Source organism: Necator americanus, chromosome III (assembly GCF_031761385.1).
Source record: "Necator americanus strain Aroian chromosome III, whole genome shotgun sequence".
Taxonomy (NCBI): Eukaryota; Metazoa; Nematoda; class Chromadorea; order Rhabditida; family Ancylostomatidae; genus Necator; species Necator americanus.
Window position 1 is genome coordinate 3,768,660 of NC_087373.1, and position 13,036 is coordinate 3,781,695.

The 13,036-nt window shown below is 41.2% G+C and overlaps 1 protein-coding gene across 1 annotated transcript; it reads right to left on the minus strand.

Annotated features, from left to right (window-relative positions):
• Positions 1-2,545: 2,545 nt before the first annotated feature.
• On the minus strand, positions 2,546-3,223 carry RB195_008528 (uncharacterized protein; the record flags this gene model as incomplete). Its single annotated transcript, XM_064195078.1, has 3 exons — positions 2,546-2,622; positions 2,695-2,844; positions 3,208-3,223. The coding sequence occupies 3 exons, from the start codon at positions 3,221-3,223 to the stop codon at positions 2,546-2,548; spliced, it is 243 nt and encodes an 80-aa protein (XP_064046223.1).
• Positions 3,224-13,036: the final 9,813 nt, after the last annotated feature.

Here is a 13,036-nt window from a genome sequence, read left to right on the forward strand (position 1 = left end):
TCAGTAGTAAAGAAGCGAATTTAATTTTCCCTGGAGTTCCTCTAAGCGATAAATCAATTGCACTCTTTTAATGACTTTAAGTGAAAAAACGATTAGTCATTTTCATACTTCCGAATTATTTTGTCTATATCCATGTGATAAACTTTTCTCAACTTAGTCACACCAAGAAAATGCCGTCAAAATTCAATTAATGGATGCGTATATAAGCCCTCTGCCATTTCGTATTTGTTTTTGGTCCACGAATAAAACTTCAAGGAATGACGCAACGATTACACTGGGTGCAACTGAGGCTATTTCTCACGCCTTTTCTGCACCATTATGCATAATTGAGCGTGATCACGCTCCTAGTCATAGTCGTAAACTGCACCCTTACCTCAATGTATTCGAGAGGAAATCCCAACTCTGCTAATTTGGCGTTACGCTGCCATTAACATACTATGTTGTCTGAGTACAAGTGGCAAAGTAACACAAGAAATAAATACACGACAACAACGGTATAGATATCCATATGTTCAACTCGGATCATCAAGGAATCATAATTTTTTCAACATAAAGAGGACTTAAGGTGCTGACCCAGGGTCTAGGGATTGTGAGGTCCTGCAACTCGACTGCGGTGAGCGGTGCTCAGTGCACTGCACGTGCTGTCCGGAATATCGATGTACAAACGAAATCGAGTGCGCAAGCACTGGGCAAGGCTCTCATATACTGCGAGGCGGTATAAAGCACAATAGACAGAGGTAGGCGACGGGACTGTGTGGCCCCGACTACTGGACTCGTGCGCAAGCAAAATATCCGTCTGTATGGTCGGTGAGTCGAAGCCTTTTAATTTCGACCGGATTTGTTTCCAGGGTCCCATTTTTCGTCCACCTGCCTAAAAGCACTGCTTTTATACTTCGGCTAACTTTCGAAAGTCATTTGATAGGCTTTAGGAGTGTTCCTTAACCTCTTCGACTCCAAATCAAAAACGATCACATCAGCGCATTACAAGGTGATTGATCCACGCTAAACAATTCAATTTTTTAAGTCAATCTGAACGTCCGACCCTAGCTATTCACTCCCTTCACTGATCAACAAAAATTTCATGTAGTGCCAGTTTCTGTGGATTTTTGCCTCAGAATTCAATGAGTAATCTCCCTAACAACGCTCTTTTTATTAGAATTCTAAGCATTGTTGCAAGGATTTAGCAATTTTCTTGCTAAATGCATTATTACTACATTTGGAGAATAAAGTAACTTTATTTCGTATCTATGTTTCTTCGATACCGCTACAATTCGAAGACATTATCCGGAATGTTGGCTTTTTCCTTTCTCCAACAATTAACATCAACGTCATCATCATACTGACAGCGTCCTACGTCTAATCACGAGAACTATCACCTGCTATATAGACAATTGTTTGCGTGCGTGTATCCGAGAAAGGATCTGAAGAAACTGATCAGGAAAACATAAGGGAGGTAGACATACGGAAGCATACATTAAAGGCATCACCCCAGGAATCTGGGGTAGTACGGATTTCAAGTGGAGTATCCGTATACGGGATAGTAGATTATGGACAGAGGGGTGATTGCGTCCATTTCTTCCTAATTGCCGTAAAAAAACGGTCCGGAAGATGCAGCGTGTGCACACGGCTGGCGCGCTCCAATCAGACTCGTTGTAGATTATAGCGCAGGAACGCTCGAGGCCGTATCTTCCAGGGCGTTTTTCACGGCAATTAGGAAGAAATGAACGGGATCACCCTTCTCTCCATAATCTACGACCTCGTATAGGAGCTCTCCACCTGAAATCCGTACCACCTCAGATTCGTGGGGTGATGCCTTTAAAGTGAAACGCTACATATGCAGTAATCACGGTCTATGAGTGGTTCACAACGCCTCATTCACTTTCACAATTCGATTGGAGTTATTATTGCTGCGCTATTAGCGGTACAGAGTGCAGTTTCGTCGCAGCGATCCCGTACTGTTGAGTGTACCACAACGCTTTCCGGCGCCGACACATCAATTCACTCCATGGGACCAGTCCCAAAACAAAAGCGACAAGCGACGGGATTGAAATACTTTCACTTTTTTCACCTTTTCCTTCCTACGGTATTTCGTGTCACACAGGTAAACAGAAACAAACAAACACGCAGAATAAGCCACTTGTCATTTAGCATGATCCCTCTCAGAAGCAGGATTCGATTAATTTTCCATGTCGCAGTGCTTCTACTGGAGGAAAAGCTTGAAACGTAGTTTACAAATATCACAGCGGAAACGCAAATTTCTATAAATTCGAAAGGTGTAAGTTGCATCTTTTCACCCAACGAGACAACTCTCTACGTTCCTGAAGGTGTAAAGAGTTGCCTCGTTGGACAAACTAATACCTCTAGTGTCCATTATATCTGATTTCCCTGGATTTCGGTGGTGTTTCAAGTTTTTACTGTGATGTTTGGAACTTTACCTAGTGCTGCAAAAATTTGCAACGGAAAATTTCTCTGAGTGCTGCTTCGTACACTTTCACAGTACATGGAAAACTTCGTTTATATACTTACTTCTATACGTGTAGTTAAGTTAAAAATTACCTAAAGTGAATTTCAACTCTGCATGAGTCCATTCTAGTACAATAACGCCTAATATGTCGGAGACACCTGAAAAAACAATTTTGCGGGATTTTCATTCAAAACTGACGTAGATTTGAAAAAAGAAACCTCAAATATTACCTGTAACGAGATAAATTCGGAAAAATGCGGTCCGGAATATAGGAGATTCTGATGATGCAATCACGTAGAGAATGTAAGAATAGTAGACAACAACTAATATTGTGAGGAAGAATTGAACATCAAGAATAGCGTACCAATTGTTGCACATTCCTAAAGGTGAATTAAACTTACTAGCGCATATTTTCAGCTAATCTAAGTGCTTGTATATGATTTTTACAAAAAAATAAAAAGAATTTAAAACGTTATGCGATTTTAGTTTTTCCATATTGTTGTATGTAGTTCAGTAAAACAAACTTGATATTTATGTTCTCTAACCTAATCTAAACCTAATTTCTCTGTGAAAGATAAAAAAAGATGTGAATTGACTAGTATTTACTACTTTACGTCTTACTTACTTTCTTCTTTTTTTCTACTTTTCATCTCAGATATGAATCGATCCGGTAAATAATGACCGGGCCTTGCTGGATTTTTCCAGATGGTTTGCAAAAAATTCAAAAGATTACGGATTCGAACCTTTCGCGCCGTACATAGAATAGAAGTGAAACATTATTTATTCTCCTATGGATCCTTCACATAATACTGTCGTATATCAACGATATTTCAAGCCATTTGTACTTAGATTTGCAAGTGGCAAATCTTTTCCACCTGTAAATTTTTACTGTGAACAACTTATCGCTTTAGGAAAACTTCAATAATGTTCGTAATAAATGGAGCATCGAAGATTAATTGCAGTGTTTCCTCTTTGTTCAATTTTTCACATGTTTTTTTTTGATCTTATCCTGTTTCAATGAAAAAAAAATAATGAAAAGTTAGCAGATATGATGCTTTCATCGCGAGAAAAAACGAACGGTAGATGATTTAAAAAGAAATTAAGCCGAGACTAGCTGATACAAAGAGTCTTAAATGCATTACCCTACGAATCTGGGGTGGTACGGGTTTCAGGTGAGTTACGCCTACATGGCATCGTAGGTTGTGAGGAAGAGAGTGATTCCGTCCATTTTTCTCTGTGGAATCAGTGGAAACAGACGACTCCGGAATGCTGTTTCTTATCGATTTCTGCTCCAGATTCGTGGGCTGATCCCTTTAAAGGCAGCATACCACGAATCAGAGGTGGTGCGGATTTCAGGTGAAGTATCCGTATACGGGGTCGTAGATTATGGAGACGGGGGTAGTTCCGCTTGTCTCTCCCTGCATCACTGCAAACAGCCGCCTCCGGAATGCTGTTTTGTCCGACGCCATCTATTGCAACGCTCCACCCCTTGCGCCGCCTCCGCCCTGCGATTTGTCGAAAATCAATTCGGACTGCCCCGATAGGCAGCAAGGGACGCTAGGCGTGCAAGGGTGGCGCGCTGCAATAGAAGGCATCGTACAAAACAGCATTCCGGAGCTGGCTGTTTGCAGTGATTCAGGGAGAGATCAGCGGAACCACGTCGGTCTCCATAATCTACGATTCCGTATACGGATACTCCACATGAAATCCGTGCTACCCGAGATTCGAGGTATGCTGCATGTAAAGGAAGAACATTAACGAGATATGCTGACATGTGTGTACAACAAATGAGAATTTAGCTAAATACGGTCAAGGATCTAAACCCACACGCGTCACTTATAGAACTTCAGAAGTCTTGAATGATGATTGGGAGAAAGATATATATGAGTGAAAGCGATACGATGATCTTCACTCGAGCAACTAATTGTCTAATTATTCTCTTTCAACTTAAGCAAATTAATCAGAAACTTAACAAGATGCAGTTTATAGTTATTTTCCAAAAATTTGAAGGAAACAGAATTTTTTTCCGTCTATGTATTGCATTTCTAGAGCATCCTACCTGCCGTTTCCATGATCATTCTGAGAAAACAATAAAAGAAAAAAACAGAAAAAAACCCTACATACTGCAACAAAACTGTGCTACAGAATAAAGTTTAGTCACAGTCCGAAAAGAAATACTTCAGGAGTTTTTTTCTTCAGTTCGAACTTAATCACAGAAAATATCCTGAGATCCTCATTGAGGAAATGAAGAAAGGTCCGAGGTATGCGTGAGATAACGTACATTTCGTTAATTCAAGGCAGCAAAAAGGCTAAAAATACTGAGGGAGAGGCTTGGTAGTTTCAGGAGGTTATTCAAGGAACAAAAACTGTCTACAAATGTGAAGTTGTTATACTTTTCCCTTTCAGATGTTGAGAAAAGTCAGCAAAGGCTGCATTCCAAGAGGTTGAAAAGAGGCTAAAACTTTTAAAAATTTCAAATTGTTACACTTTTTCACTGCAAACATTGCCAGGGCTTTAGCACATGGTATACGGTGATAATTCAGCGACACAGGGGAATTTGAGTGGGTGACGAAAAACAATCAGATAATAGCTGAAGCAGGAAATTTAAGGTTTAGTTGATTAATGGGATTTTCACGTTTTCACTCTATAAAAACAACTTTTTTTTTGTGTGTGCAGGATTTATTAATTCGCTCATCATTGCACATACCACGTAAACATTGTACACAATAAAAAATCTCCTCAAGCATTGTTTTATAAACCCCTTCAAAAATGTGAAATTGTTATAGTTTTTCCCTTCAGACTTTCCCTTCAAAAATGTCAACACAGCACTGCACTTCCAAAGGCTGTGTAGAGGCTAAAACGTTTAAAAATTTGAAATTGTTACTATCCCACCGAATGTTAGCTAAAATCTAAAAGAGGATAAATCATCTTTCATCTAAACCTATTCCGGATAGGTCAATTTTAACCGGGACTACATGGATATTGTTTTGAAGCTACTCTAGGTCAAGCAAATTTTTCGCCCCACTAGGATCGATAATTTAGTGCGAGAGTTATCAAGAGAGGATAAAAACACTTATTTGGCACATTGACTGGACTCCATAAGTCACATTCGATCGCGATCCTGATACCCGTTAATGAAAACAATTCTAATTCCTCAAACGAAGTGAAGTGAAACGTGCTGGCTTATCCCAAACGGGCATCAAATGAACTTACCAAAATCTTGATAAGATTCATCCTCATCGAATATAAACATCTTTGGAGGGATGCATCAAATGCGGACACTGAGGACTACCTGTTTCTAAGTTTGTTGGGAGAAGGCTGAAGGTGGGACCCGATGTCGAGGTCGGTGAGCCCTCATTCGAGATGATTTCAAATGTAGAACACGAATGTAACATTAACATCAGCATATCGTAGAACGTAAAGCCACAAAAAGCTGTTTTAGCTGATTTTTATTTTTTTCCACGAAAATTGTTGACTGACTCAATTCATGTTGAATATTCCTTCTGAGCGGGTGAGATAACCCAAGAATTAAAGAAAAGATACATTGGACTGGTCCTAGACAAATACCATTGGACTGACTCTTTTGGGAAATCGGATAATTGCAAGCTTTCTAATGTAATTATAGTAAATTATAAGAGCAATGGTGCGGATATATAGGTGGGTAAACACGGGTAATCCCAGACTCCAGACTTTTTGTTCTGTTCACATCGCTCGTTTTTTTTTTTGATCGACGAAAAATGAAAATAATGACCCTTTTCCTAAATTTTTGCTCCACAATTTATTTTGTCTTCTGCTTAGCAACGCTTCCTTTCATTTTTTTTCCAGAAATTAAGGCACTGATCGAAGATTTTTAACAGGTTCTTCTCCTAAAGACGTTGACACTGTATTTGTCATTCAAAGGCATCACCCAACCGAATCTGAGGTGGTACGGATTTCAGGTGGAGTATTTGTATACGGGATAGTAGATTATGGAAAGGGGGTGATTCCGTACATTTCTTCCTAACTGCCGTAAAAAACGGCCCAGAGGATGCGGCGAGTGTACAAGGGTGGCGCGCTCCAATCGAACTCGTTGTAAAAAGTAGGGCACCGGAACGCTCGAACTCGTATCCTCCGGGCCATTTTTTACGGTAATTAGGAAGAAATGGACGGAATCATCCTTCTCTCCATAATCTCTCCATAATCTACGATCCCGTATACGAATACTCCACCTGAAATCCGCACCACCTCAGATTCGTGGAGAGGACCTTCAATTTGTTCCTTCAAATCATTCAACCATCGACCACATTGTTCCGCAACAGTTAACACAAACTGATGTACTAGCATTAAATGTGGTAAAAGTCGTCATTATACTGATAAAGATAACGTATTACGTCAGATCGCCCAAACTGTTAGCTACTACTATTTAAACAGATGTTTTCCATTGTTTGAATAGAAGATATTACTCACCTGTTAAGGCAAACGTGCATGGGAGTACTAGTGATGAAACGAAACATAGTTAGTTGCCACGGCTATAAAAAGGTTAACAATGTCTCATTCACTTTTTTTCGACAAATGCGCTTGGAATTATTGAACAGTGCTGTTGCAACCTTGCTAATTCCCGTCTATTGTACCTTTGCACCAACCATGCAGTACAAGATGATGCTGTTTGGTGCTGGCGCGCCTACTCCTCCTCATAGGACCCAACTCACTCCATTTCATCGCTTTCGGACGTCGATGCATTAGTACGACTCCGCTGTACTCGACTCACAGCTTTCTGGAATTCCATCACAGACGTGACAAAATAAGCCTGCTATTATTATTCATATAACATATCATGTATGCTTATATATGGTCAAAAGGACATTAACCAAGTACGCAATTGTGTACGCGGCCTCTCTCGAGGCGCTTCGGTGGAGCGTAGCGGCTAGGAGCGTGGTAAAACCCTTGCTGGCACCAACCATCGCTGCAACGGTCCCAGCTCGCTTCCATCTGCTGCCTCCACCGTACCGTTTCGTGATTCATGTCGCTTTGACCTGATTATAGGTATACGCTTATTTCGGGACCGCTTATACAGGGCTCATCGTATCTGCTCGCGGTGGCTCTGCTTATACCATGTGCAATCAGGCATTTGAGTATACGCCCTCTCTATATAATTTGCACAGTTATATGGAGGAAATTACATATATATTGCAAAAAGGTGCTTCTGTAAAGCACACTACCAAACCCCAGTGTTTGGTAGAGGGTCTTACATGTTTGGTGTGTGCTTGCCACTCAAGGGGTGGCGTGAAATCTTTGGTAACAACTTTTCGTTCCGTTGCGCTGAACATCCGGACACTGCCGACCTTTGTATTCGGGCCAATCGATCTCCATAGATAGTTCACACCCGACGCCAAGTCTAGAGTACTTGGAATGGATGAGTTCTCTGCGAGCTTTTGCTGGAGATCGAGAAGGCTGGGGAAAAAAAAGGTTTCGGCGAAGATGAGGGCAACCGCATCAAGCAGCCTGCCGATTAAAGGCAACATAGCATGAATCTGACGTGCTGAGTGAGTTTGCAAGAAAACCTAGAGATGAGGTCGTAGATTGTGGAATTCAGGGTAGTTCCGTTCACCTCTCCAATTTTCGTAAAAAAAAACGGCGCGGGAACCGCTTTAGTTCCTACGAGGTATGTTAGAACGCTCACTCTTGTACACGTTCCGGTCCTCTCAGCAACCTATTCATTGGTTTTACTAGAATAGGCTGGTGAAAAGACTTCACTAATCTTTGATCCCTCGCACGTGCCAGATGCGTCGCGTCCACAAGAGTGGGTGTTGCAACTGAAATCGTCGTAGAGACTGGCGCCTTCCAGATTTTCCTTCTCCCGGATCCCGCAATCTACAATCTCATCTCTAGCTTTTTCCGCAAATTCTCTCACCTCGTCAGATTCGTGGTATGCCGCCTTTAAAGGCATCACCCCACGAATCTGAGGTGGTGCAGATTTCAGGTGGAGTATTCGTATACGGGGTGGGAGACTATGGAGAGGGAGGTGGTTCCGTCCATTTCTTCCTAATTGCCGTAAAAAATGGCCCTGAAGATATGCGCCGCACAAGGTTGGCGCGCTCCAGTGGAACTCCCTGTAGAAAATAGTGCGCCAAAACGCTTGAAGCCGTATCTTCCGGGCCGTTTTTACGGCAATTAGGAAGAAATGGACGGAATCACCCCCCTCTCCATAGTCTTCCATCCCGTATACGAATACTCCACTTGAAATCCGTATCACCTCGGATTCGTGGGGTGATGCCTTTAAGTCAAGTAAGTCAAGTAACGTCTGTACCTCTACATATACATATGCACATATGCATATACATACAAATACACATGCTCGCACATCTGTATATATAACGACAAATATGCACAGAACGAGTTCCTCACATACGAAATAGCTCTGTAAAGAAGGGCGTTCTTGACGAGCGCAGAAACCTGAAGTGATAAAGTGGGCGGGGTCGGATGGTTTCGCTACGGAACTTAAAGGTATCACCCCATGAATCTGGGGTGGTGAGGACTTCAGGTGGGTTATGCTTGTACGGAATCGTAGATTATGGAGAGAAGGGTGATTCCATCCATTTCTTCCTAGTTGCCGTGAAAAACGGCCCGGAAGATGCGGCTTCGAGCGTTCCGGCGCGCTATTTTCTACAGCGAGTCCGATTGGAGTGCGCCAGCCCTGTGCAGGCGCCGCATCTTCCGGGCCGTTTTTTACGGGAATCAGGAAGAAATGGACGGAATCACACCCCTCTCCCTTATCTACTATGCCGTATAAGGATACTCCACCTGAAATCCGTACCACCTCAGATTCGTGGGGTGATGCTTCTAAACGAAGAAGTTCTAAGAAAATATTGGTGGTTTGGTTTTTGCACGGAACTTCTTCTTCTCCTTAGAACTTTTAGAATTGTTAGACTTAAGCAAAACCAAATTACAAGCAGACACTGGCGTGTGCAAATCTATATGATTATGGAAATTTTGGAACACGTTAGGTCTGTCTACTCGATCTAGATGACATTTTTGGCAAGGGACTTCCATCAAAAAAAAAATTCCCATACTTACAATTTTTACCGAATTTTAACACAGTAAGCATGAAGTAAGTAGTATATATCTATATTCATTAACATTTAACACTAATAACTAATGAATAACAGTAACATAATATATACACTACTTTGTTGAAAACTAGAGTACGACAGATGTTAAAGAGTGCTGATAATGGACGAGCACTGATGAATGAATGTTTTCTGCATGAAAGTAAGTCTAACCAGTATTATTGTAGCAGCTGACGCGAAATAATCAAAGCTCATTAGCCATCGTGTCATGTCCCATTTGTAAAATCTCAAAAAAAAAAAGAACCCGTTGCATTCTTTTTCTAAACGTGTATGAAAAAGTCTCTGACGTATCAATCCATTTAGGATGCGCTAACGAGTTTTACTGCAATTCGTAATCGTTGAGGTTTTTGAATAGGGGGAGGAAGGAAGGTCAGTTGATGATCAAGTCTGGTACCAGGTACCAATTCATCGACTTCGGAGGGATGAAAGGCTTGGTTTGGTTGGCACTAGAACGGTTTCGAACCATCACTGTACGGTCACTGCGGACCTCCTACCGACTGCGTTACAGCACTTCCTCCACAATTCTGATATCTGGCTCTCTTTACTTGTGTTTGCCCCGATCACCGTGACGCATCCACTAGAATTTGCACGCTTTTCACGCCTACGCACCTTCTTTCCTTCTTCAGCACAATTTGAAGTGAATTAAGTGCTGCCGCTACAACTCTAAAAGCATCACCCCACGAATCTGAGGTGGTCCGGGTTTCAGGTGGGTTATGCCTATATGAGGTCGTAGATTGTGGGGAAGAGGGTGATTCCGTCCATTTTTTCCTAGTTGCCGTAGAAAACGGTCCGGAAGATGCAGCGTGTGCACAAGGCTGGCGCGCTCTAACCGAACTCGTGGTAGAAAATAGCGCCCCGGAATGCTCGGATCCGCATCTTCCGCATCGTTGAAATGAACTCTCCTTAAGCATCCTCCTCCCCATAATCTACGACCCTGTATAGGAACTCTGCACCTGAAACTCTTATGACCCCAGATTCGTGGAGTGATGCCTTTAAACAAACAAAATAATAACAATTCAAATAAACAAAACAAAAGAGATTTATTATACACAACAATATGAAACATGGCAACACTGTGAACCCGTATAAAGCTCTTTGTGAGGAAATTGGCAGCGGAGGTGTCGATTTCTCGTACGATATATATCGACTATAAAATGGAGGAAGTAGACAATTTTTACATGAAAAAACTGCTCCACTTATGATATTTTGAGCTAGTATTATTCGCAGTTATTTGTGAAGTCACATTTTAAAAATTAATGACACAAAATGAAGAAAAAATTTGAACCACACGTTAACGAGGAGGTGAAATCCCTAAGAACAAACATTTTCAACTTGTGTCATTTCATGAATTTCGCAACAATTATCGATTGACTGACTTTTTAGCAAGACGTATGCAGGATCGGTAAAAATTACAATAGGAAGTAGTTGGTCCAAAAGCGATGAAAATTAAAATTTAGCCGGCAATAACGTCACTAATCAATATATTTATATATATATATATATATATGCTTAAACATACCGATTTCGCTTGTGATATACTACGCGTCATTTGAGGAGGTTTAAAATCGACCGGATGTTGAGGATTGAAGGTCGATGAGACTGATCTGAAAAAAAAAAATCAGCGGCTCGATTATCGATTTAACGTAGATGATCCGATCTAGAAGGAAAAAAAGTAAAAAAAAATCCCGCTATATTGCTACAACATCACAGATAGCGAAAGCAATAGACAAAAAAAGCAGTGAAAGCGTGCGAAAAATCAATCAATCGTCTATTGATTGATGATGTTGCGAGATAAGCACGTGAAAATATGCACGTGAGCGTTAAAAATAAGAAAAAAAACCCCGAAAGAATGTGGCCAAGGCTTGATCTACACTTACGGTATTCTGTTCTGAATTGTGTTCTGTGAACTCTCTGGAAGCGATAGTGTGAGTGGAAGCCGAAAGAAAATAGTACCGATTAGAGATTAGATCATTTGCAGGAAGACAACAGTGTTCGATCGATATTATTGATTGGTTACACATGCAAGACAGTGTAAGATTCAACATTGAAATTTCACTGCAAATCACTTAACTCGAAAATGTTATGTTCTGCAGTCTGACACAAATTTATAATACATACGTGGTACTAGTATGTATTGGAAATTATGAGCACTGATGAATGAATGTTTTCTGCATGAAAGTAAGTCTAACCAGTATTATTGTAGCAGCTGACGCGAAATAATCAAAGCTCATTAGCCATCGTGTCAAGTCCCATTTGTAAAATCTCAAAAAAAAGAACCCGTTGCATTCTTTTTCTAGACGTGTATGAAAAAGTCTCTGACGTATCAATCCATTTAGGATGCTCTAACGAGTTTTACTGCAGTTCGTAATCGTTGAGGTTTTTGAATAGGGGGAGGAAGGAAAGTCAGTTGATGATCAAGTCTGGTACCAGGTACCAATTCATCGACTTCGGAGGGATGAAAGGCTTGGTTTGGTTGGCACTAGAGCGGTTTCGAACCATCACTGTACGGTCACTGCGGACCTCCTACCGACTGCGTTACAGCACTTCCTCCACAATTCTGATATCTGGCTCTCTTTACTTGTATTTGCCCCGATCACCGTGACGCATCCACCAGAATTTGCACGCTTTTCACGCCTACGCACCTTCTTTCCTTCTTCAGCACAATTTGAAGTGAATTAAGTGCTGCCGCTACAACTCTAAAAGCATCACCCCACGAATCTGAGGTGGTCCGGGTTTCAGGTGGGTTATGCCTATATGAGGTCGTAGATTGTGGGGAAGAGGGTGATTCCGTCCATTTTTTCCTAGTTGCCGTAGAAAACGGTCCGGAAGATGCAGCGTGTGCACAAGGCTGGCGCGCTCTAACCGAACTCGTGGTAGAAAATAGCGCCCCGGAACGCTCGGATCCGCATCTTCCGCATCGTTTTTTTACGGCAATTAAGAAGAAATGAACTCTCCATAATCATCCTCCTCCCCATAATCTACGACCCCGTATAGGAACTCTGCACCTGAAACCCTTACGACCCCAGATTCGTGGGGTGATGCCTTTAAACAAACAAAATAATAACAATTCAAATAAACAAAACAAAAGAGATTTATTATACACAACAATATGAAACATGGCAACACTGTGAACCCGTATAAAGCTCTTTGTGAGGAAATTGGCAGCGGAGGTGTCGATTTCTCGTACGATATATATATCGACTATAAAATGATGGAGAAAGTAGACAATTTTTACATGAAAAAACTGCTCCACTTATGATATTTTGAGCTAGTATTATTCGCAGTTATTTGTGAAATCACATTTTAAAAATTAATGACACAAAATGAAGAAAAAATTTGAACCACACGTTAACGAGGAGGTGAAATCCCTAAGAACAAACATTTTCAACTTGTGTCATTTCATGAATTTCGCAACAATTATCGATTGACTGACTTTTTAGCAAGACGTATGCAGGATCGGTAAAAA